Source organism: Peromyscus leucopus, chromosome X (assembly GCF_004664715.2).
Source record: "Peromyscus leucopus breed LL Stock chromosome X, UCI_PerLeu_2.1, whole genome shotgun sequence".
Taxonomy (NCBI): domain Eukaryota; kingdom Metazoa; phylum Chordata; class Mammalia; order Rodentia; family Cricetidae; genus Peromyscus; species Peromyscus leucopus.
Genome location: NC_051083.1, coordinates 100,597,588 through 100,620,186, shown reverse-complemented (window position 1 = coordinate 100,620,186; position 22,599 = coordinate 100,597,588). Strand labels below are relative to the sequence as shown.

The window sequence follows — 22,599 nt, the reverse complement described above, 5'->3', positions numbered from 1 at the left end:
CATCTTTTTTTTTTTGTTCGTGATGAACTTGAAGCTTAAAAATATTTCTCTCACAGCCTAGAGAGATGGCTCACTGGCTGCTCTTCTAGAGGACCCAGGTTCAATTCTAAGTACCCACTTGGTGGCGCCCAACAATCTATAACTTTGGTTTCAGTGGATAGGGCACACTCTCCTGTTCAGGCAACAGGCACACATGTGGTGCACAGCCATATCTGCAGGCAAAATACCCCACGTAAATAACTCTATTGGTTAAAAATGGTGCTTCCCCTCACAGATACACGATCACACCATATTTGTACTTTTGTGTCTGACATTCATCATCATCTCCATATTCACTCATGCTGTTGCAAATGATAGGATTTCATTCATATAGAGGCTATCTAGTCTTTCACTGTCTTATTTTGGCTCCACAAATCTATTCTCACTAAAGGACAGAGAGAGGCTTGGGTAGTTATGTTGAGGGGTACAAAGGGAGATGGTGGCATGAGGAATATATAATTGGTGTTAAACTGTAGAGAGATAAATCAGTTAAGAATAGACAAATACAGAGCTTGACGCTCGGGTGCTTGGAAGTAGAGGGTGGTGACAGTGACTGTGATGCTCAGAAAGGTTCTGGTATCATTCGTTATATGTTCTAAAACCGATTGTGGCGATGGTTATATAACAGTGTGAACAAGGTCACAACCATTAGATCGTATACTTAAATGAGTGAAGTGTGTGTCTTCGAACTGGATCTCAAAAAAGCCTTTCAAATAAAAAGCTCTTTCTCAGGTGCCATCACTGTGCAGGGTGGGGTGGGGACCTTGAATTTGACTGGAAGTGCCTTGCTGTAACACCAGTGTTCTTTGTGTGACACTGCAGGCTGGCCCTTACTTGGCGTTGTTGTGCTTGTCATCTTCCGTAAGATTTCCGCTCTTAACAAGGTCATAGTTAATGCAGCCTGGCTGGATGGCATCAATTAAATCCACAACTGCCAAACTGGAGCTGATCGTCTTGTCCTATTAAAAAAGGGGGGGAACAAACCAAAGAATTTCAGTATTTACAAATTAACATGGAAATACTTACAGGGAAATCTTGCCATTATCTCAACAATAATTCTTACAAAAAACACAAGGTTGTTCTTAAAATAATTGCTCTTATCTAGCAAACATAATGTGCAATAATCCGTATACTGACCTTAAAACTCTGAATGGAAGTTGACTTTCCAGCTTCACTCAATGTTCTGTTCACCCAGTTTACAATGATGTCATCATTTGCTTTCTGACCTTCTCCAAGATCTTCCAGAACATTAAGGGTATATCTAAAAGAATCAGCAGAAGAAAGTCACAATCTAGTCTATGCAGAAAAATGCAAGCATCAGAAAGATGTCTCATGTACATTTTTATCACAATGATTTCATGAAGGCTAGCAAGTTGGCTCAGTAGGGAAAGCGGGTTGATGTATGTCTGACAACCTGAACTGGACTCCCAGATCATACAGTGGATGGCAAAAACTGATTTCCAAACGTAGTTCTCTGACCTTCATCTGAGACAATGGTATAAGCCTTGCCATATTCACTCACACACATACACTTCATACTCTGTGCTTTGGCTGGCACATAGGCATAAGGAATGTTTTTGGTGTTGTTAAGAGATGTTCATTTCCCAAGGGGGTGGGAAGAGTGTAAGGGCCAGAGCTCTGGACATGACAGGGCTGTTGCACTCATGAAGTTCTAGTGGCTGTGGTTGCCTGCACAAGACCCAACAGGATCATTGGCAGTTTATGCTACTGGGTGACAGTCAGGTTTTAAAATGGGTTGTGGCTCCTAATAGGTTCCCATTCTCCAAATGGATTGTCCCACACTGTGTACATATGGGCAGCATTAATTGGACTCAGTGGGTTATAAAAAAAGCATGAAAGTGGAAAGAGGAATGGAGGAGATCCAGCAGGAGTTGAAGGGGCTACAAGTGGGGTTGGATATTATTAAAGTTCATTGTATGCATGTATGAAATTCTCAATGAATTATCAAAAATATATCAAAATAAAGGAGTCTTCAATTTCTTAAAAAATTATAAAAACTGCTGGGTGGTGGTGGTGGTGGCGGCAGCGGCGGCGGCGGCGGCGGCGGTGGCAGCAGCGCACGCCTTTAATCCCAGCATTCGGGAGGCAGAGCCAGGAGGATCTCTGTGAGTTCGAGGCCAGCCTGGTCTACAAAGCGAGATCCAGGACAGGCACCAAAACACCACAGAGAAATCCTGTCTTGAAAAACCAAAAAAAAATTTATAAAAATTATAGTTATTATGTGTATGTGGACACATATATGCCATGGCACACTTATGGAAGTCAGAGAATAGTTTGCAGGAGATGGTTCGGTTCTTTCACCACATGGCTTCCAGGGACAGAACTGAGGTTGTCAAGCTGGGCACAAGTGCCATTAACCACTGGGCCATCCTGCTGGCTCAGACCTTCATTTTCAAATGGATATATATATATATATATATATATATATATATATATATATATATATACATGTTCCTATTTCTTCCGATAATTTTTTGGTTTGTTCTTTGGAGGGGCAAGGTCCCATTCTATAGTTCATTATGTCCTGGAACTCAGTATGTAGCCCAAACTGGCCTCAACCTAGCCATTCCCCTCCTCAGACTCCTAGGTGTTAAGATTTCAAGTGTGCGCCACCATTTTGGGCTTCTGATAAGTTTTCCTTATTTGTTTTGGGGGTCTGGGGATAGCGTCCATGCATTCTAAGTACATCCTGGACTACTGAGCTAGAGCTGCAGCCCATCTGACAATTGTTTTCAGTGACACTGCATCAGGCTTAAGTGGACATGTCAGACTCCTGTGAAAGACTGGACAATCACCTTTCTATCTAACTCATAAGGAGGTATCTCCCAGGGAAGATCGAACATACACTCAAAGAAAACTCATGTCAGTGTCTAAGTACAATGAGCCTGGGAGTGTATTTAATGAACTAAATGACTGATTGAAATCTGCGAAAATACACTAAGAGTTAATTCATAGACCCGTAACACTGTGAAGCTCCAATGGCCAACACTGTACACAGTACCTTCTCATCAGCTGCCAGACTACAGCCAAGGTCAAGGTTGGGTTCCCATCATTCAGGTCTTGTCCTCCAATGCCAACCAGGGAGAATTTAGCTGGGTGCTTCCCTAATTCAACTGCATAGTTGCAGTTTTCTAACTGCAAACATACAAAAGTAAATGAATGGTTAAAGATTGTCATTTGTTCAATCTACATGAGCTCTCTCCCCCCCCTCTGTCTCTGTCTCTCTGTCTCTCTGTCTCTCTGTCTCTCTGTCTCTCTGTCTCTCTCTGTCTCTCTCTCTCTCTCTCTCTCTCTGTGTCTGTCTGTGTGTGTGTGTGTGTGTGTGTGTGTGTGTGTGTGTGTGCTGTGTAATGGCAGGGGTGTGTGTGTGTTGTAAATAGTAGGTATCTTCTCAAAACCAAGATGTAGTTGCTATTCTCAAGAAGCAGCTTAGAGTCCCGAGGTTTTAAAACAAAAGGAAGAAACGAAGCAGATCCCAGCTTTGCTACCTTTTTCATGTTGGCTCCCAACTTCGGGTATGGAGGCTTGTTAACTTTACTCCAGTCCACAGGAACTTTAATTCGTTCATATAGCTGTAAGATGACCAGGGCATCTTGCAGGTCACTAGCAATTCAAAACACACCTTCATCAGTGATCACAAGCAATAACACAAATCAAACAAGATCTATAGTCACTATACCCATGACTCACAGCTTTCTAAATCAGTCTATGCTGAAAATGGTGCCAAGACCATTCAGTTCACTTAAAAATATGTGAGTACAGCTAGGCAAAGTAGCGCCCACCTTTAATCCTAGGCTGGGGAGGGGAAGGCAGTGTGATTTCTGTGAGTGAGAGCAGCCTGCTCTAGATGAGCTGTTCCAGGCCAGCTAGGTCTACACAGTGAGATCCTGTGCTGTCTTAAAAAAAGTAAGGTGTGGGCAGTGGTGGTACATGCCTTTAATGCCTTTAATCCCCGCACTTGGGAGGCAGAGGCAGGCTGATCTCTGTGAGTTTGAGGCCAGCCTGGTCTACATAGAGAAACTTTGTCTTGAAAAACCAAAAACAGGGGTGAAGAAATGGCTCAGGGGTTAAGAGCACTGCCTGTTCTTCCAAAGGTCCTGAATTTATTTCCCAGCAACCACATGATGGCTTGCAACCATCTGTAATGAGATCTGGTGCCCTCTTCTGGCCTTCAGGCATACATGCAGGCTGTATATATAATAAATAAATAAATCTTAAAAAAGAAAAACCAAAAAAAAAATTAATAATTATGATGAAAGGATGTATCTTTATTATAAGCAAAAACTCTTATAAAGGTTGGGAACACTGGATGAAAACTTAGGGTGCTACATGAAAGTCAGAAATACACAATAAACAACCGTGTTGATAAACAAATAATATGATTTTGGCATATATGTAAATGCAATGAATAAATTAAGTACTAGAGTTAGTAGGTAGTAAACAGGCAGATGGTAGGGAAATAGTGAAGATAGGGAATATAGTTAGGATACAAACCATTACATGTCAGCAAAGAACAGTCCAGCCAGGAAGCCAAAGGCCATAGGGAATCACGGGTAGTCTGCTACAAGTATTCCCAGACTGTTTATGAAACTTAAAGTACCTGTTCCCTAAGGTACCATCAAGACATTTACATATTCTATCACTTACAGCCAATGATCAGGCAAAGAAAGAATTTGGGCTCTTGTATATTAGGAAAATGATGATGGAAATCATTAATGCTTTCTAATATAAATACATGCTACAAGTAAACATGCAGAAAAATTTTAGAGCTGTTGTTACTTATGCTAAATCCACTCATGATATTCATAACATCATAATAGCAGCAGGGTATCTTACGCATAGAGATGGTTTACGTGAGGATTAACACCAAGAGAGTTCATCCAGTTACGGAAGGTTCTTTCTTCACGAGTTTCTCCTATTAAAACATCCACAAAATGTGTTCGTTCATTAAATGTACTGTATATATACAGATAGGTGCAGTGCATGCATTCATCTATTTTATGTGCTTTATTTTGATCATAATTACCATATGATAGTATGCCACTGTGAGTATAGATAACTGAAATACAATTACTAAAACATAGGTTAAATTCTGCATGTATCTGTATCTTTTTGGTTAGAGGTTTAAAAAGATGATCTAGTTAGACACAGTGGCTCATGTCAATAATCTCAGCCCTCATGAGGCTGAAGAAAGAGGAATTGCCACGAGTTCGAGGTCAGTCGTTTCAGACCAGTTTCAGCTCCAGGGTGAGATGTTGGCTCACAACCACCTCCGAGGCTCTGGGGAATGGAACTGAGTTTGTAGAGTGCTTGCCTAGGGTGCATGAAGTTCTGGGTTTCGTCCTCAGCACTCTTAAAACTGCACATGATACCTGTAATCCCAGTACTTCGAGGCAGGAGGATAGGAAACTTAGGGTCATTTTTTACTACATAGTGAGTTTGAGGCCAGCCTGAGACTCATGAAATGCTTGACTCAAAATAGATGACTAGGTTTAAAAGACCCAAACAAAACATGACTCTTCTCAAAATAAATAAATAGGTTAATAAAACTCAAACAAGCAAAACACAAGACATTTTTCGCAAAATAAATAAATAGGTTAATAAAACTCAAACAAAACCTGCCTTACCCACCCCCCACTGCAAAAAAACTAAACATTGAAACAAAATATTTGTTTACTAACAGGTCTTATGATAGGACCCTGGATTTTTATTTTCTCTTTTAGTCTTGGCTGTGCTAGGCAAGAGCTCTGGCAGTGAGCCACATTCCCCAACTCGACTATTTTATTTGCAAATTTTGTTTCCATCACCATCTCCATCCAGCAGTTTCCAGTTCTCACTCAGCACTGCTTCTACTTTTAGCAGATTCTTGCAAAAGCCAAATGGATAAAGCAACTCACTGGGTTGGAATCATATCATTGTGGCCTCTGTGTTTTTATACCACAGACTGCACACTAGAATTACAGAAACATTTAAGTTACCTTCTAGTAGAGTCCAGTCAATGTCCTGGTTTTCAGGTTTAGTGAGTGCTGGGTATTTATTAAAGAGGTTAGCTACGAAGGCTAAGTTCAGTTTGGGGTTTCCACTGACAACATCAGCAGGGGTAACGAACTGTCTGCAACCTAATTTATCTGCTTGTTGAAGCATACTTTCAGCTCTCTTCAAATCATCTGTTTCCTGTTGAAGTAAAGGAAGATATCTTTTAAAGGCCATCCTAAAATATATCTATAAATTGCCCCTATAATCATAGGCTGGGTAACGGATTCTATTTTCTTTCAGCTAACACATGGTACTTATTATAAAATGGTTTTTGAACGCAAAACAAGGAGGCGCAGGATATGTAGTAGCTTTAAATTCCCCGAGATGGCGCCAGAGCACACGTTCAAAAAATGAATAAAGCACTGGGATTTTTTCTCATGCCAAAATGCAGAGGGGGAAAAAAAGCTGTTGCCTTTTCAGCTACACTCCCTTGAAGATTTAACTTTAAATATGGATAGTTTCAGAAAAACTTAAAAATTTTTTTTTAATCTCTTCCATCCCCATATTCCTGAGCATGCAAAAGAGGGCACTTGGGTCCCCTGGATCTGGAGTTACAGGTTGCTCTTAGCTACTTAAAGTGGGTGTTAGGAACATCACTATGGTCTCTGCAAGAGCAGCAAGCACTCTTAACTGCTGAGCCGTCTCTTCAGACCCTTATTTTTTACTTAAAGGAACATATCTAAAAAAAAATAAGCAAGCACAGCCTTGGAGTTAAAAAGGATGTTTTGGCTGTGCAGAGGTGATGCACACCTTTAATGCCAGCACTGGGGAGGCAGAGGCAGGTGGCAGATCTCTGTGAGTTCCAGGCCAACCTGGTCTACACAGCTAGTTCCAGGACTGCCAGGGCTACAAAGAGAAATCTTGTCTCAAATAAACAAAAACAAAAAAGGAAAGGAGTGTTTGGAGAAATATAAGACAGCTGCATGATGATAGGAAGAGGTTTATGGGGACAGATTGAAAGAAACAGGTAATATTTTGTAGAAATTTAAATCCAAGCTGATCAATTTAGACCAAACTCTAGATCCAGTTGGGGAATCCTGGATAGATCCTGGGCCAAGAAACAAAAGACTGTAGTAGGGCAAAATCAAACAGAGGACTTCCTGGTGTGAGGCTTCATCTCGACTGTCAGCTTAATTTAGAAATACTTAGGAGACACATCTCTGAACATGCCTGTGATTGTATTTCAAGAGAGAGGAAGCTATCTCAGATAGTTCCCTTAATGCAAAAACTGGCCCTTTACCCCTACCCATGGTGAATAAGCCAGAGTACGTATTTCCCCATACTCGCTTTGAATATTTTATGTCATTCATAAAAATCAAGTACCACCATAATTATGGAACTCAAAAATTATCTAAATAAATCAGGATACTTTCTTTCCTGTGAGTCACATGTACCACATCCTTTAAAAGATTCTTAAAAGTGTCGATACCACTACATGAAGTTACATAGAAATTTTTATAGAATTTACACAAAATTATTTGGGTGTGGCAGGACATGCGTTTAATCCCAACACTCAGAAAGCAGAGGCAGATGGATCTCTATGAGACTGACACCAGTCTGCTCTACATAGCAAGTTCTAGGCCAAGTAGGGCTTACATAGCAAGACCTTTTCTCAACAAAACCAAAGAAAACAAAAACCAGACAACACTAGTATAAGACTTTAGAGTTTGAAAGAACACCTATACTTACATTGAAACCTGACATGCTGATATCTATCCGTGGTTCACCTTCCTTCTGTCCTTTTGGTGCAATTTGATTGAGCAAATGGAAATAGGCTTTGGAGTCCTACAAAAGAATTGAAAATATCAGTGTGATCACATTTACAGAGTAACTGTATCTTACTGTCCTGTGTTGATGAGGATATTTTCATCAGATTTTGTGAAAATACATGGCATTCTTCTGTCTTCTTATTTGAGAGATCTTTACCAAGAAAAGTCCATCTGTCTGGAACTTGATTTTGCTAAGACTTGACAATTTATTGATTTCACCAACGCAATGAAGCTAGTAAGTGTTTCTGTACCTTCACTGAATTACTGAAGTCAAAAAGCTTGACAGATTAAACAAGCATGAAATAGAAGAGCAGAGATCCAGGAAGCGTAGGGAAAGAAAAAATAAACACATTATAACATTACAAAGCATGATTAATATCAACCTTTGGAGACAATATCTGCTAGTTAATTATCTATTCAACTAAAAGTGGGACTGACAGAAGGTCTTAACTGAGAAACACATAGTTGGCAAAATAGCATTTAACCTTTTAGGATCAGAATATATGTAACAAAACAAGCTCTTTTCTCCCCCTCTCCCACTGGTTAAGGTGGGAGATTGAGGTTAAGGCCTCACATAATCAACAAATGCAACAATACTTTGCTTTTCAAAAATGTTCAAAGCGGACTTCAGTTAAAAAAAAAGTTTTCCATTGACTAGGCACATTGGCATATGCCTGTATGTGTTCTTTACAGGGAAGCAGGAAGATTACAAATTTGAAGCCAACCTAACTGACACAGTGAACTGTAGGCCAACCTGGGGTACAAAGAGAAATCATATCTGAAAAAACCAAATTGGACCCCAGTTACTAGAGTGCTGTGCTGGAGTGCCTGAAACCCTAGGTTTAGTCCTGCACACCTCACAAAACTGAGAATGGAACTCACAGCCTCCTCAAGTACACAGCAGATTTGAGGTCGGCCTGGGACACAAGAGACCCTGCTTCAGACAACAGACACAAAAACAAAAATAAGAAAAAAGTATCATCTAGCTATGGTGGCATGTGTCTGTATGCTAGCACTCAAGAGGTAGGAACAGAATCACAGTAAGTTTGAGGCCAGCCTGGTCTACAACAGTGATGTCCAAGTACAGCCTGGGCTACACAGCAAGACTCTTTCTCAAAACACAAGAGGCAGCAAGGCTTGGTTATATCCTATCCTTTTTTTCTCTGTAAAGATGGAATAAAATCTCCCAAGTCATCACAACTCCCCATTTGCACCATTACCTTGATGTCAGCACTGAAGTTGTTGATTTTTTGCCAGCCTGAATTTTCCAGATGAAAGTTGGCCCATCTTAGCAGAAGCTCTTCTGGAGATAGTTTCATAAGCTCCTCCAAAGTCTCACCATCTCGAAGCAAAGCAGCCAGTGCTTGTAGACATAAAACTCTCAGTCAATACGTGATGTGATAGTGGCCATGCCAATCTCTCTCTCTCTCTCTCTCTCTCTCTCTCTCTCTCTCTCTCTCTCTCTCTCTCTCTCTCTCAGTTTTACTTTGAGACAAACCCATGTCGCTTCAATCTCATGATTTCCCTCTCCAAATGCTGGGATTACAGGCATGCAGCAGCATACCTAGTTTCACTTAGTCTTCCGACACTTTGTTTGGTGGTAATAGAGATGTAAGGTCTACTATGACCTAGTTCTAGCTTTGAGATACTAAGAATCTGTGCTGAGGAGATGGCTCAGTCAACAAAGGGCCTGCTGTGAAAGCACAAGGACCCGAGTTCAATCCCCAGAACTCATGTGAAAAATCCAGGTGTAGCAGCCCAAGTTGGTACTCTTAGAGCTGCAGAAATGTAAGCAGGGGACCTTCTGGGGCTTGCTGACCAGCAGTCTAGCCAAATTGGTGGGCTCCTTGTCTCAAAAGTAAGCCTGGGGCTGGAGAGAGGAACTCGCTGGTAAACTGCGTGCTGTGTAAGTATGAGGGGCAGCGCTTGGGTTTTCTGTAGCAGTGCAGTAGAAGCTGGGTGCAGTGGTGTGCATCTGCAATCCCAGTGCTGGGAACATGGAGACAGAAGGATCCCTGGGGCTTGCTGCTCAGCCAGTCTAGCCAAATTGATAAGCTGGAGGTTCGGAGAAAGACCCGGTCTCAAAACCTAAGGTGGAGAGTGCTTTAGGAAGACACACACACACTCCGCTGATTTCTGGCCTCCACTCCCATATGCATACACACTTGTAAATCACATGTACTCACCCACATGAACACATACATAAAGTGTGTGCATGTGTGTGTGTGTGCGCGCGCGCACGCACACACACACACAGAGAGAGAGAGAGAGAGAGAGAGAGAGAGACAGACAGACAGACAGAGAGACAGAGAGACAGAGAACCTTTAAGGTAGAGAGAGACTGAGGGCGACACCAAGCATCACTCTCTCTGGGTCTTTATAGTCTTTATAGTAAAGTCAAATGTGAACTGTCATGCAAATATTTGCAACAGCTAACGAACAGAGGCATATGGGTTGTTCTCCCAAATAACTCTGTGTTCGTTCTAATTATCATTTGCTCACCTAAGTTAAGTGGAAGAAAAAGGAAAAAAATCACCAATAAGTAACTTTCAAAATAACAACTGTGTTCCATTACCTTCATTCCTGCTTAATTCAATGTCAGCGAACAAGCCAATCTTAATAATCTGCCAGAGCAGTCCCAAAACCAGATGAGGTTTCCCAGCCCGCAAATCTTCGGCACCAATGTTCACAACGTGACACCCAATGGCAGAAGCAGAGTTCAGTGCCAAGTTCAAGTTTTCCTGCAAGACAGCCAAATTATACACTTCTTGACCTTTTTTCCCCACCCAGACCACTTCTGCCTTCACTGAAAATAACACTAAGAAAATCAATATGAGGTATTAATTTCATCCACATACATTCACAGAAAACATATTGCAGAATTCAGCATTAAAAAGCAAAGAGATAAGTCTCAGCCTTATTTCTATTATTTTTGCAGAACTCTACAGGAAGTGGACTTTTTATTTTTATTTGGTTGCTTTGAATTCTGCTGATTTTAAAGTAAAAAGTCAAGTAATCAAGGTAAATATATCCATGTGAATAGTGTTACTTTTCTAAAATTGCCTAAGTGTGAGTCCAGCAGCATATGGTGTACATCCAGGTTCTAGAAATGACCAATTTGCCCATATAAAGGGACATTCCTGCCTGAGCGAACTTTGCTATACTAATCTACTACTCACTTGCTGGAAAAGAAAAAATGCTCCACCCCTTAAGCACAGCAGCTAAGAGCTTAAATCATTTTATTTATGTCAGCAATATCTTAACACAATAGGCAATAAAAGGAACATAGGGCTTTGAGTTCAATGAGGATCTGTGCCTCTGTGAACTTTTGGCAAGTTCTCCAAGCCTTTCTGTGTCCCAGGTCGTTGTATAAAATGTCCATGATCATTCTTCACTCAGAGCTGCTCTGAGAATTAAAGTAGAGCAGACAGAACACAGAGGCTATGGCCTCTAGTTCAAACCCCCACGTCATGCAAGAGGGCAGAGAGAACATGGCACACCTGAATGATGAAGGGTGTAAGTTTCTTCTTGTTGATTGCTCTCTCATCAATGGTATCAGGAACTGAAAGGTTGATCATTTTGCTGAAACATACAAACAAAAGTTGATTTACTTTTAGAGTCTATAAAGTTTGGAGATGTAGCTCACTTTGTAGAGTGCTTGACTAGCATGCATGAGGGATCAGTCCCCCAGAACCACATAACTAGGACATGGAGAAGCTTGCACTCCCAGCACTGGAGCATGGAGGCAGAAGAATCAGGAGTTAAGGCCACTGTGGACTACATGCCAAGCTGGAGACTAGCTGGAGACACAGGAAGGAGATTCTGTCTCAAACAACGACAGCCTATAAATCTTCATTAATGCTAAAGCTTATTCCAGAATTTCCTTAATGCAATCTAAAAAATGTAGTAGATTTGGGGCTGGAGAGATGGCCCAGGGGTTAAGAGAACTTACTACTCTTGCAGAGGTCCCAGGTTTGATTCCCAGCACTCACACTGAACAGTTCACAACTGTCTGTAAGTTCAGTTTCAGGGGATCCTATGCCCCCTTTTGGCCTCCACAGGTACCTGCACACTTCTGGTACACATAAACCCATGCAGGCACACACATACTAAAAATATTATTCAAAATGTAATAGATGACTTTCATCATGTTGACCACAGAAACTATATGTGTCCAAAATGCAGATTAGACATATAATGACACACTGTGGTACCCAAGTCTGAATACTTTTTTTTATTTTTATTCATGTTCCATATACATATATATGTGTGTATGCATACACACACACACACATACAACCTGAATATAAGTTTTGCTTTTTTTTTTGGTGAGGTGCTAATGTTGTTTTATTGTTGTTTTTTCTTCTTTCTTTCTTTCTTTCTCTTTCTGTTTTTTTTTCTTTTGAGACAGGCTCTCTCTGTCTCCCTGGCTGTCCTGGAACTCACAGACATCTATCTGTCTGCCCCCACCTCCTGAGTGCTGCGATTACAGGCATATGCCACCATGCACAGTGTAGTGCCAAGTTTAGAAACCAAGGCCATGAACATGCTAGATAGACATACACTGTGCCACTGAGGTATACCGGTGGCTCAGAAGGTATGCAGTATTTTGGGCACTTGTGCTTTGACTACCACTTGTCACCTCAGGCTGGCTGTGGAGTATTCCACTGTGGCGTCATTATCAGAATTTAAAAAGTTTCCAGTGCTCCTGTAACTAGCCTCTAACCCTTGCTCCTATAAGTAAGCCTGAGGGAACTCATTGGGTCACTGAAAAAAATAAGACAAGATAGTAAAGGGGGGTGAGATGGGAAGCAGAAGGGGATCAGTAGGAGTGGGAAAGGGACAGGAGAGGAAAGGGCAACATGTAGGAAGGACTATGATCAAAATATATATATATATTATATATATAATAATATATATATATATGAATGAAAAGGTCATAATGAAACCTATTATCATGTATAACTAACATATGCTAATAAAAACAAAAATAAAACAAGAGTTTCAGATTTTTGGATTTTTGCATTAAGGGTGCTCAAATTGCATGATACTATGAAGATCACAGCGGAAACAGACATGTAAAGGGTTTGACTATCTGGACTCCAGCCTCACAGTTACTAAGGGGGAAGGCTTGCACAGAAACCCAGAATTGGGCCAGGCTGGGCTGTGGTGGCACATGCCTTTAATCCTAGTAGAGGCAGAGGCAGGCAGATCTCTGTGAGGCCAGCCTGATCTACAGAGCTATTTCCAGGACAGCCAAGGCTACACAGAGAAACCCTGTCTTGAAAAACCACAAAAAGAAAAGAAAAAGAAAAAGAAAAAGAAAAAGAAAAAGAAAAAAGAAACCCAGAACTTCTTATGGAACATATTTTGGACCATTGTGCAAAACTGCCTCTGAGACCAGGAACAGCAATGGACAGTGTTGAGAATCTTCCATCATTTCTGCCAAGATACTGCTGGCTCTGGGGCTGCCACAGTGACAAAAGTGTTTTTCAGAATTAGGTCACAAAGAATGAGAACTGAAGGCTAGCCTCTTTTTTTCCCTTTGGAAGCCACTGTACTTCAGAATAAGTAGATAGTGACATACTTAAGTCTGACAAAGTTGTAATGTTCTGCTTGCTCAGTGACGAGGAGAAATTGGAAGCTGAGAGTTCTAAAGAGGTCTTAAAGACCTTTTAAAGAGGCCTCCATTTCATGACTGAGTTTTACTTTTATAGACAGCTTTAGATATTAAATGAAAAGGACAAAACCCGGTTAATTGTCCTCTCTCTTTCTTTCCTGATATCAAACAGCAAATACATTCATTCGGTGGAAGTTATCTTTGGAAATCTGGATACAAAACAAACTAACATCCTACCAGAGCACAATTCCATCACCAACTGCTTTGAACAGGTCATCAGTATTCGGGTTCATGGGTATAACGTGTCTGCAATCGGGATCATTTTCCAAAGCTTTGTTTATCCAGTTAACGAAAGCGTATTTTTCTTCCTCTAAAATTATGTTAAGGTACAAGAAATCAGTTCATATGGTTAATTAACTCTCTGGTAATCATTTGGCCCCCAAACCTACTACAATATAGTAGTATTATAATATAGTATAGTCCTGCTATAGTAATGCATCACAAATATGTAGCCGTACTCTTCAGACACTTGGAAGCAACACAGTGGTTATTAGGAATCAATTACAAAGTAAGAACAAAAGAACAGGTTAACCAATCCTTAGGGAAGTTACAAAATATTTTAAAAAAGTTACAAAACATTTAAAAATATTTGTATTATTGCATAGCGCTACTGTAATAAAGACTATCATGACACAGATTTCACTATGTGTCTTACAAGCTACCATGTATATCATGACTTTATATCTCACCCAAGACCAATTATGTCACCAAGACTACTTAGTATATTTAATTACAGGGACAAGCTTTTTAGGGAATTACAGTATGTACATGCTCCATGCACTGTAGTAGCCTAAGCACATCCATGCCATTAATTACCTGAGTAGGAGTGCTGTGTTCCTTCACTGGACAACTCTGACGTTCCTCCCAGAGCGCAAATCCCTTCTTTCCTGTTGATGGCTTTTCGGAAGGTTTTAGCAATATCACTGCTCTTTACCTCTTGGAAAATCTATCAAATAAAACAGTTTTATTGATTCACAGTTTTCAAGCAAGAATAAGCAAATTTAACTCCTTTTTCCCTGGCCATCACCTATAGTGTTCTCCACAGGCAGTGAGTGGTAAGAGGGAAACTGGCTACTAAAGATGAAGCATCAATTGCACACACTTGCCAAACACATTCAGTGCTGCATGCATTGAGTCCACTTTAAGTTAAAAAAGTGTGGTTCAAAGATGTGAGTAAATCTGCTAATTTCCCATTGTGAAGCATGGCGTTGTTCTTTTCTTAGACGACGTCCCCTTCTTTAACTACAATTCTTAGCATACAGATAAAGTTTTATAACTCAATCAAAAAAAACGATTTTGTGGCAGAATGTGGTAGCTCAGTAGTTCACTCAATCAAAAGCAACAAAATAATAAACAAAAATTTTGTTTTGTGGGTGATATAGATGAATACCAAGAATAATAAGTACTAAGCAGGCAATATTGTCGATAGCACACAGCCTCCTGCTCTACTGTGGCAACTCAATTAACTATTTGAAAAAAAGAAAGAAAGAATGGAGACAATAAAGGCAGGGCATGGTGGCACACATTTGTAATCACAGCACTCTGGAGGCAGAGGTAAGAGGATCTGTACAAGTTTGAGATTAGCTGGGTCTACATAGAGAGTTCCAGGCTAGCCAGGGCTCCATTGAAAGACTTTATATCAAGAAGGAGGGGACTGGGAATACGGGTGTAGACACTAATTAAAAAAGAAGAGCTGGTGTGATGCAGAAGGATTGCAGGTTCACAAGGTGGGCAACACAATGAGACCTTCTGTAAAAATAAAAATTAAAAAAAAGTGAAGTTAGCCTAGTGGTGGTGGGGTACACCTTTAATGCCAGCACTTGGGAGGCAGAGGCAGGTGGATTTCTGAGTTTGAGGACAGCCTGGTCTACAGTGTGACTTCCAGGAGAGCCAGGGCTTCACGGGGCTGCTGTGAAAAAAAAAACAAATCAAACCAACCAAACAAACAAAAAAGTGAATTTGGAGCTGTGAAGATGGATCAGTGGCAGAGCCCTTGCCTTGTCTACACAAGTCCCAGGGTTTGGCATCAGTCATGAGAAGAAGGAGAAGAAGAAGAAGAAGAAGAAGAAGAAGAAGAAGAAGAAGAAGAAGAAGAAGAAGAAGAAGAAGAAGAAGAAGAAGAAGAAGAAGAAGAAGAAGAAGAAGAAGAAAGACGAGGAGGAGGAGGAGGAGAAGGGGGAGGGGGAGAAGAGGAAGGGGAGGGGAAGGGTACTGCATGGATTAGATTGTTCCAGTCTGATCTGCTACATATTGTAAACCTCAGCTAGCTAGAGATGATCTCCCCCAGGGAGGAGAATGAGAGTCAGCAGCCCTAAAAGCCCAAACATATGTTATATTTTGTTCAGCAATTTTTTGTGAAGTTGTTCCACTTAAAGGGAGGTCCTAAAGGCATTTAGAGAAAGTTTTATGAGCCTGAGAGATGGCTCAGTGGGTAAAGCCCTTGCTTCGCAAGCCTGCTCAAATTTGATGTATCAGAATGCATGTAAAGGTGGAAGGTGAGCACTAACTCCTCAGAGCTGTCCTGTGACTTCCACATGTGTGCCCCCCCCTCAGAAAGTTGCCAGACTTCTCCCTAATTGACAGTGACTAATTGAGTAAACATTGGTAAACAGGAGAAAAATTTGGGGTGAGGCAAATTTGAGAATTTCTGAAGTATAGAGATTCTCATTCATTCACATTATTAAACCAGGAAACTAAGCTTACACTCTTCTGCCCTGTTTTTGTGCAATTAGAACATAAAAGTTAGCTTGTTATCTAGGTTCTTTGGTGAGAAGAGGGGCTGAACTCAAATGCCCAAATAGGACAACCACTGAAAACAACACTAAAAGTCTTTTATGTGTGTCACTCTGTAGACCAGGCTGGTCTTGAACTCAGAAATCACCTGCCTCTGACTCCTGAATGCTAGGGTTTAAGCTGTGTGCCACCATGCCCAACTGCTTTCTCTATTTTTGATGCTGTGTCCTCAAAAGTTGAAATTTTATGCTATATCTACAGTTTTATGAGAAGATTTTAAGATGGATGAATAGATGTGTGATTATAACAGAATGGGTCCCTGAATACATAGTAAAGTCTAATTCGTGGGTTAGTGGAATACTGTCCCTTCCCTTTTCAGAATACATCTGCTGGGGGGTGGAGAAATGGCTCTGTGGTTAAGCGCATTTGGTATTCTTCCAGAGGACTCAAGTTCCATTTCCAGAACCACATCAGGTGGTTCACAACAGCCTGTAACTCCAGTTCCGGGGAGGGGGGGGTCTTATACTTTCTTCTGGATTCTGTGGGTGCCTATATTCATTCACACACACACACACACACACACACACACACACACACACACACACACACTGAAAAGGAAAACAAATCTTTAGAGCACTGGCTGACTTTCCAGGGGATCTGGGTTCAATTCTCTGCACCCACATGGTGGCTCACAACCATCAGCAACTCCAGTTCTACAGGATAAGATTTTTTTTCCCCCCAAACCTCTACAGGCACCAAGCATGAACATAATATGCACATGTATATGCAAATAAAATACACCCACCCGTGAAAAAAAAAAACTCATAAACTAATAACAATAGTGACAGACACCTGCAATCTCAGCACATGGGGATGTTGATGCGAGAGGGTTGCTATGAGTTCTAGGTCAGCCTGGAAAACAGAGATCCAAGAGTGCATGAGCCATATAATGAGCTCCTGTCTCAAAAAACAAAATAGAAATAGTCAGCCATGGTGGTTCACATCTGTAATTCCCGCACTCAGGATATTAAAGCAGGAGGATTGCCAGGAGTTCAAGGCCAGCCTGGTTTACAGAATGAGACCCTAGCTCAAACAAAACAAAGTGAAGAAAAAAGAAAAGAGTGTCTGGTCACTGAAAAGTCAGTCTTCCGAAGTGAACTCCACTCTAGTTAAAAAAAAAAAAATTGTGGAATATGTGAAAATCGGACAGGTGTGCATTTCCTCATACCAGGCATACCACACATCACTGCAAGACCAAAACACGTTACAGCTTCAGAGCTAGACAGGAAAAGCTGTTTTTCTTGTTGTGTGTGCATTTGCTTCAAGCACTGCAGCCTTCTAAATGTTTAAATGATCATGATTCCAGGTGAATGATTCAAATTTATATACATTATGGAAAAGTGGAATAATTTAATTAAAAATATCTTCACGGTAAAATACCCTGTTCTCTCATGGGTCTGGAAATGTTGCTTGGGAATGATTTGGAAAGTCTAATTAAATTTGTTAAGTGTTTTTTTTTTCTTTGTGTGTGTGTGTGTGGTGCTCCGGACTGTGTCCATGTTTACCACTGAGCTATATTTATAACCCTACCTTCCAAATATTTCTGAACAGATTATTTCAGCCAACCTCAAATTTGGTCCCATAATATTTACTCTTAGAGTGAAACTGGTTTTTTTTTTTAATTAAGAGAATTGAAAATTCATACATCAGATTGGTTCACCACAAGAAAAATCTGTGTTTTCCTTTCTACTTCAGCAGAGACACTAATGGATGATAAAGCCATTTGAGTAAAGGCTTTGATTTTACAGGAATCTCGGGAATCAGAGCTAGCACAAGACTGTACTAGTCTTCTCAATGGATCTTTTCAAGGCTGAGTTGTGATCCTAATGCATTCACTGTGTTCCCTTCTTTCTCTCCAAGAGGAAGACCTGCTTTATCATGCAGAGACAAATTCCTTGGGTACTGTGCTCAGAAGACAATAGCCATTCTCATCCTATATATCCTTTTCAGTGTCTTGGTGGCACCTGTGGCTCTTATTTCCTTTACTAAGCTTCAGTGGCTTTCTTTCAAAACTCTCAGAGGCCACTTAAGTTCTTTTGACACCAAAGTGAGCCTTGCAAAGGCCTAGCAGCCAACCCAAAACAATGCGGAGGCATGTGACTTAAGAAGGAAAGATTTCAGAGAGAATTGTAGAAAATATTGACTGCTTCCATGGTGGCACTTATTTCCAATAGAGCAGGTTGGAATTTTTCCTTCTTCTGGAAATTGTTGAAGGGCTCAAGTTGGAAAAGAACATTACTACCTTTGGTGTGTGTGTGTGTGTGTGTGTGTGTGTGTGTGTGTGTGTGTGTGTGTGTGTGTGTGTTTTACCATGGGTGTTGGGTCCCTTGGAACAGGAATTACAGACAGTTGTGAGCTGCCATGTGGGTGCTGGGAATCGAACCTGGGTCCTCTGGAAGAGTAGTCAGTGCTCTTAACCTCTGCGTCATCTCTTCAGCCCCTACTTTGATTTTAAATAGGAGAAAATCAGAGTACAAGGGGGCCTGGAGCCCCACACTTGTCACAAAGGTTAAGCAGAAGAGAATCATTGAGCCCTTGAGGTTTGCCAAGCCTGGGTAACTTGGTGAGACCCTGGCTCAAAGGAATCAATCAATAAAAATAAAAATAATTATTTCAATCACTAACAGCTATGGACCATTTATTCCATGCCTAGCATTGTTCTAAGTACTTGTTTTAAATGATTAATCTTGTTTGTGAATTCTATTGGCAAAAGATTAAAGATTTATTACCACAACGTAAAAGCAAGTTTCTCATTGTAAAAATAAGAAATTAACACAATCATCTCTGTTTAAAAATATATTGCCCCGTCAGCCTTTCACAATGGAAGAAAATAATTGTGTTAGTTTATAAGTATAAAAACCTAGTATTCTTGGTATATGGCTCAGTGGTATAGCATTTATCTAGCACATGCAAGGCCCAGGTTTAATCTGTAGTGCAAGAAAAAAAAAGTCAAGATAGGAAAAATAACAACATTAAAAAAATTCCAATAGCACATCATGGTAGCACACACATTTAATCCCAGTACTGGGGAGTTAGGTAGAGGCAGGTAGATCTCTGAGTTCAGGGTTCCTTCCTCAGAGGGAATTCCAGGACAGCAAGGGCTACACAGAAAAACTCTGTCTTGAAAAACTAAAACCTGAACAAACAAACAAAACCACTAACTTCAGTTTGTAATACTTAAAATGAAAACAAATAATTAATTATAGTTCTGCCTTTGAAGTTTATATACAATATTCAGAGCCTTTTCTGTCCTATATATATTCTTGAAAATGAATAGAAACCGGTTTTGTTGGTCCTTAGTTAACACTGAATACTCCTTTAAACTCCAGTTCACATAAATCCCCCAAACCTAGCATGTGAAACTTTCTCTTTCTTTATGCTAATAGCTGACAAGAATGGTAGTCTCTGTTTCTTGGGTAGTCAAGCCATAGTCCAATTTTCTTTGATAACTTGCAATGTGTTAAATCTGTGACAAGGCCCATGAAAGCATCCAGTCATTTTGATGTCCCTTTTTCTTCTAGCAGTCATGGCAGCAGCATTTTTATAGTTTATGTGGGTTACTTTACCATCATAGTCCAAGTTTGAAAATATTACTCTTTTATGTGTATGGGTGTTCTGCCTGCAGGTATGTCTGTGTACCACATATGTGCTTGATGTCCTTGGAGACCAGAAGATGGCATGGGATCCCCTGGAACTGGAGTCACAGATGTTTGTGGGCTGCCGTGTGGGTGCTGGAAATCGAATCTAGGACTTTTGGAAGAGCAGCCAGTGTTGCTGAGCTATTTGTCTAGACCTCAGTTTGAGTTTCTTGATTAGTAGGGACTAACTAGAAAAGGCTACTCGCCCTCTGGACAATGCTGGTCATGTCATTTTCTTGTTTTAATTTGAAGCAGGGCATAGTGGCCACACTTAATTCTAGCTCTTGAGGCTGAAGCAGGCAGACCTCTGTGAGTTTTCGAATAGCCTGGTCAACATCGTCTGTTATAGGACAGCCGGGGCTATGGAAAGAGATCCTGTCTCAAACAAAAGTGAGTGTAAACCCTTCTACTTCTAAAACATTACTTTGACCTAAAATGTTTTTCCTTGATACTTTGTTCTAGAAAATCCCCACTTTTGTCCAAATTATTTTAAAGAACGTTTTAAAAGCCACTAAAGGATGTGTGGAAAGTATAGTGTTTCAGAATACACAAAACAGAAAGAGTGCCCAAGATCATTTTCTTTGTAGACATGTTTATGATTTTGTCTTCAACAGTACCAGTTAGACTACAAATCCTAATACCTCAGGCTGCTGCTTTCTAGTAGATACAAAGAGTCTCGGCTGTAAGTTGTATCAAAAGCAACTGAGCATAGCTCACTACTGCTCTGGTTTGCCTTCAGTTCACAGCGACCCATGCAAGTTACGTAAGGAGCCATGCAAGTGCTCAAATCAGAAACCATTTGTAACTTACTATTGAACACAGAATTCAAAGCAAAAGACTTTGGCCAGAACTGGAGACAGAAAGGATGGGCAGAAATCAGTTTTTCAAAGGGAAAATGGGAAGACCTTGTAATGATAATAATGACATGAGCTTCTAGTTTTCAAACAGTAGAGACCTCCCCTCCCCACCACTGATGGTTGATTACATAGTCTATTTGTTTCTGAGCCTATGGTGTGTTCTTTAAGTTAGTTCTAATCAGAGGGAACATATCTGAAATTCACTTGTCATACTGTCAAATTCGTGAGTCATGGTAGCTCATGAGAGCATATGTTCTAATAGCAGCTATATTGGTGCCAAGATAAAGCATAGAAAAGGAGGACAGGCAGATTGGATCTTGATGACAAATATTAAGCACTAATTACTAGTTTGTGGATATTGAAGAGAATGCCTAATAAGATCTAGTCAAACTCAGGCTTAAAGTAATAACAAATACTCAGGCAGTATGAAATACTGCTATAATCTCACCACTGGGGATTCTGAGGCAGGAGGGATCACAAATTAGATGCCAGTCTGAGCTACACAGCCAAAGGTAGTCTTAAAAGTCAAGTAAATGAGCTGGGCAGTGGTGTCACAAGCCTTTAGTCCCAGCACTCGGGAGGCAGAGGCAGGTGGATATCTATGAGTTTAAGGCCAGCAGGCTCTACAAAGCAAGTTCCAGGACAACCGGGGCTGTTACACAGAGAAAACCTGTCTTGAAAAACAAAATCAAGTAAATGAATAAATAAATAGTAATATCCATAAAGTCTTAGGGTAGGCCAGGTAAGTAGTATATGCCTTTTTCCCTCAGCTCTCTGGAGGCTAAGGCAGGATGACCATGATTTTAAAGTTAGACTGTCTCAAAAACAAAAACAAAACAAACCCTAACTCAAACAAAAAACATAAACATGTATATTATAGGTATGTACCACCATGCCCTTAGGGTGTTCTTTTTTAAATGAATTTTTATGTTTACAATACATGTATGTCTGTGGCCCACTTATGCGCAGTGCCTGAGGAAGCCAGAAGAGGGTGTTGGATCCTGTGGAACTGGAATTACAAACAGTTGTGAGCTGCCATGTAGGTACTAGAAGTTAAGCCCAGGTCCTCTGGAAAAGCAGCCAGTACTATTAACTGTTGAGCCATTTCTCCAGCCCCTTAAGGGTATTCTTATCAGAGAGAAGAAGCAACAGCTCTTTAAAAAGACATCTTGCAATAATCTGTTAACAAATCTAGACTGAAAATCTGTAAGTCAATAAAATCGGGACTGTAATTGCTGGCAGCTAAAATAGTTAGATCTTGATAAAGAACCACGTGCCTGTCACACATGCTGCAGGCACTGAGCTAAAATGCTTACAGGGGAGAAGAGTTACGAAATCAGCCAAGAACCTGGAGGACTATTTGATGACACTAGACAAAAAACAAAAATTGCAAATGCCTCTTCCAACAGACGGAAAGGATATGCTTCTAGCTTTTATGTATCAAGATGATTGCCCTGGAGAAAATGGTGCAGTTAAATACTACTGGTACAGGGCTTAGCAAACATCTTCTAATCAGAAAGTTCAGCTTAGGAAGCTTCGGAAGACTTAGTCATATGATATCATTAAACTTGTGAAGCACACTGTTCTCCATGGGGGAGAGAAAGAATGCTTCAAAGATGTCATTTAGCATCTTAAAAGATGCCCTCTAATGATGTCCCTGAAGGAGATTGTTTCTGCCCACTGTGAGCACTGTGTTGTAGCTTTGTTTCTGTCATTGGACCTTTTCTTGACATTTTAAGTATTCTGAACAGAATGACAAAAATGTTA

General features: G+C 40.5%; 1 protein-coding gene across 7 annotated transcripts in view; it reads right to left on the bottom strand.

Moving 5' to 3' along the window:
* Positions 1-842: 842 nt before the first annotated feature.
* The window catches only part of Pls3 (plastin 3), an 88,907-nt gene continuing 67,150 nt past the window's right edge, over positions 843-22,599 (bottom strand). For 4 of the 7 annotated variants that reach the window (XM_037199416.1, XM_037199417.1, XM_037199415.1 and 1 more), the window contains 13 exons: positions 14,361-14,490; positions 13,722-13,854; positions 11,365-11,446; positions 10,440-10,605; positions 9,086-9,228; positions 8,117-8,143; positions 7,786-7,881; positions 6,039-6,234; positions 4,897-4,975; positions 3,549-3,663; positions 3,062-3,195; positions 1,177-1,300; positions 843-998 (listed from right to left, as the gene is read on the bottom strand). In XM_037199416.1, the coding sequence (XP_037055311.1) occupies positions 870-998; positions 1,177-1,300; positions 3,062-3,195; positions 3,549-3,663; positions 4,897-4,975; positions 6,039-6,234; positions 7,786-7,881; positions 8,117-8,143; positions 9,086-9,228; positions 10,440-10,605; positions 11,365-11,446; positions 13,722-13,854; positions 14,361-14,490 (1,554 nt within the window). In that variant the 3' untranslated portion in view covers positions 843-869. The remainder of the gene's footprint in view (positions 999-1,176; positions 1,301-3,061; positions 3,196-3,548; positions 3,664-4,896; positions 4,976-6,038; positions 6,235-7,785; positions 7,882-8,116; positions 8,144-9,085; positions 9,229-10,439; positions 10,606-11,364; positions 11,447-13,721; positions 13,855-14,360; positions 14,491-22,599) is intronic. The other 3 variants (XM_037199421.1, XM_037199420.1, XM_037199419.1) reach the window with 1 other exon arrangement.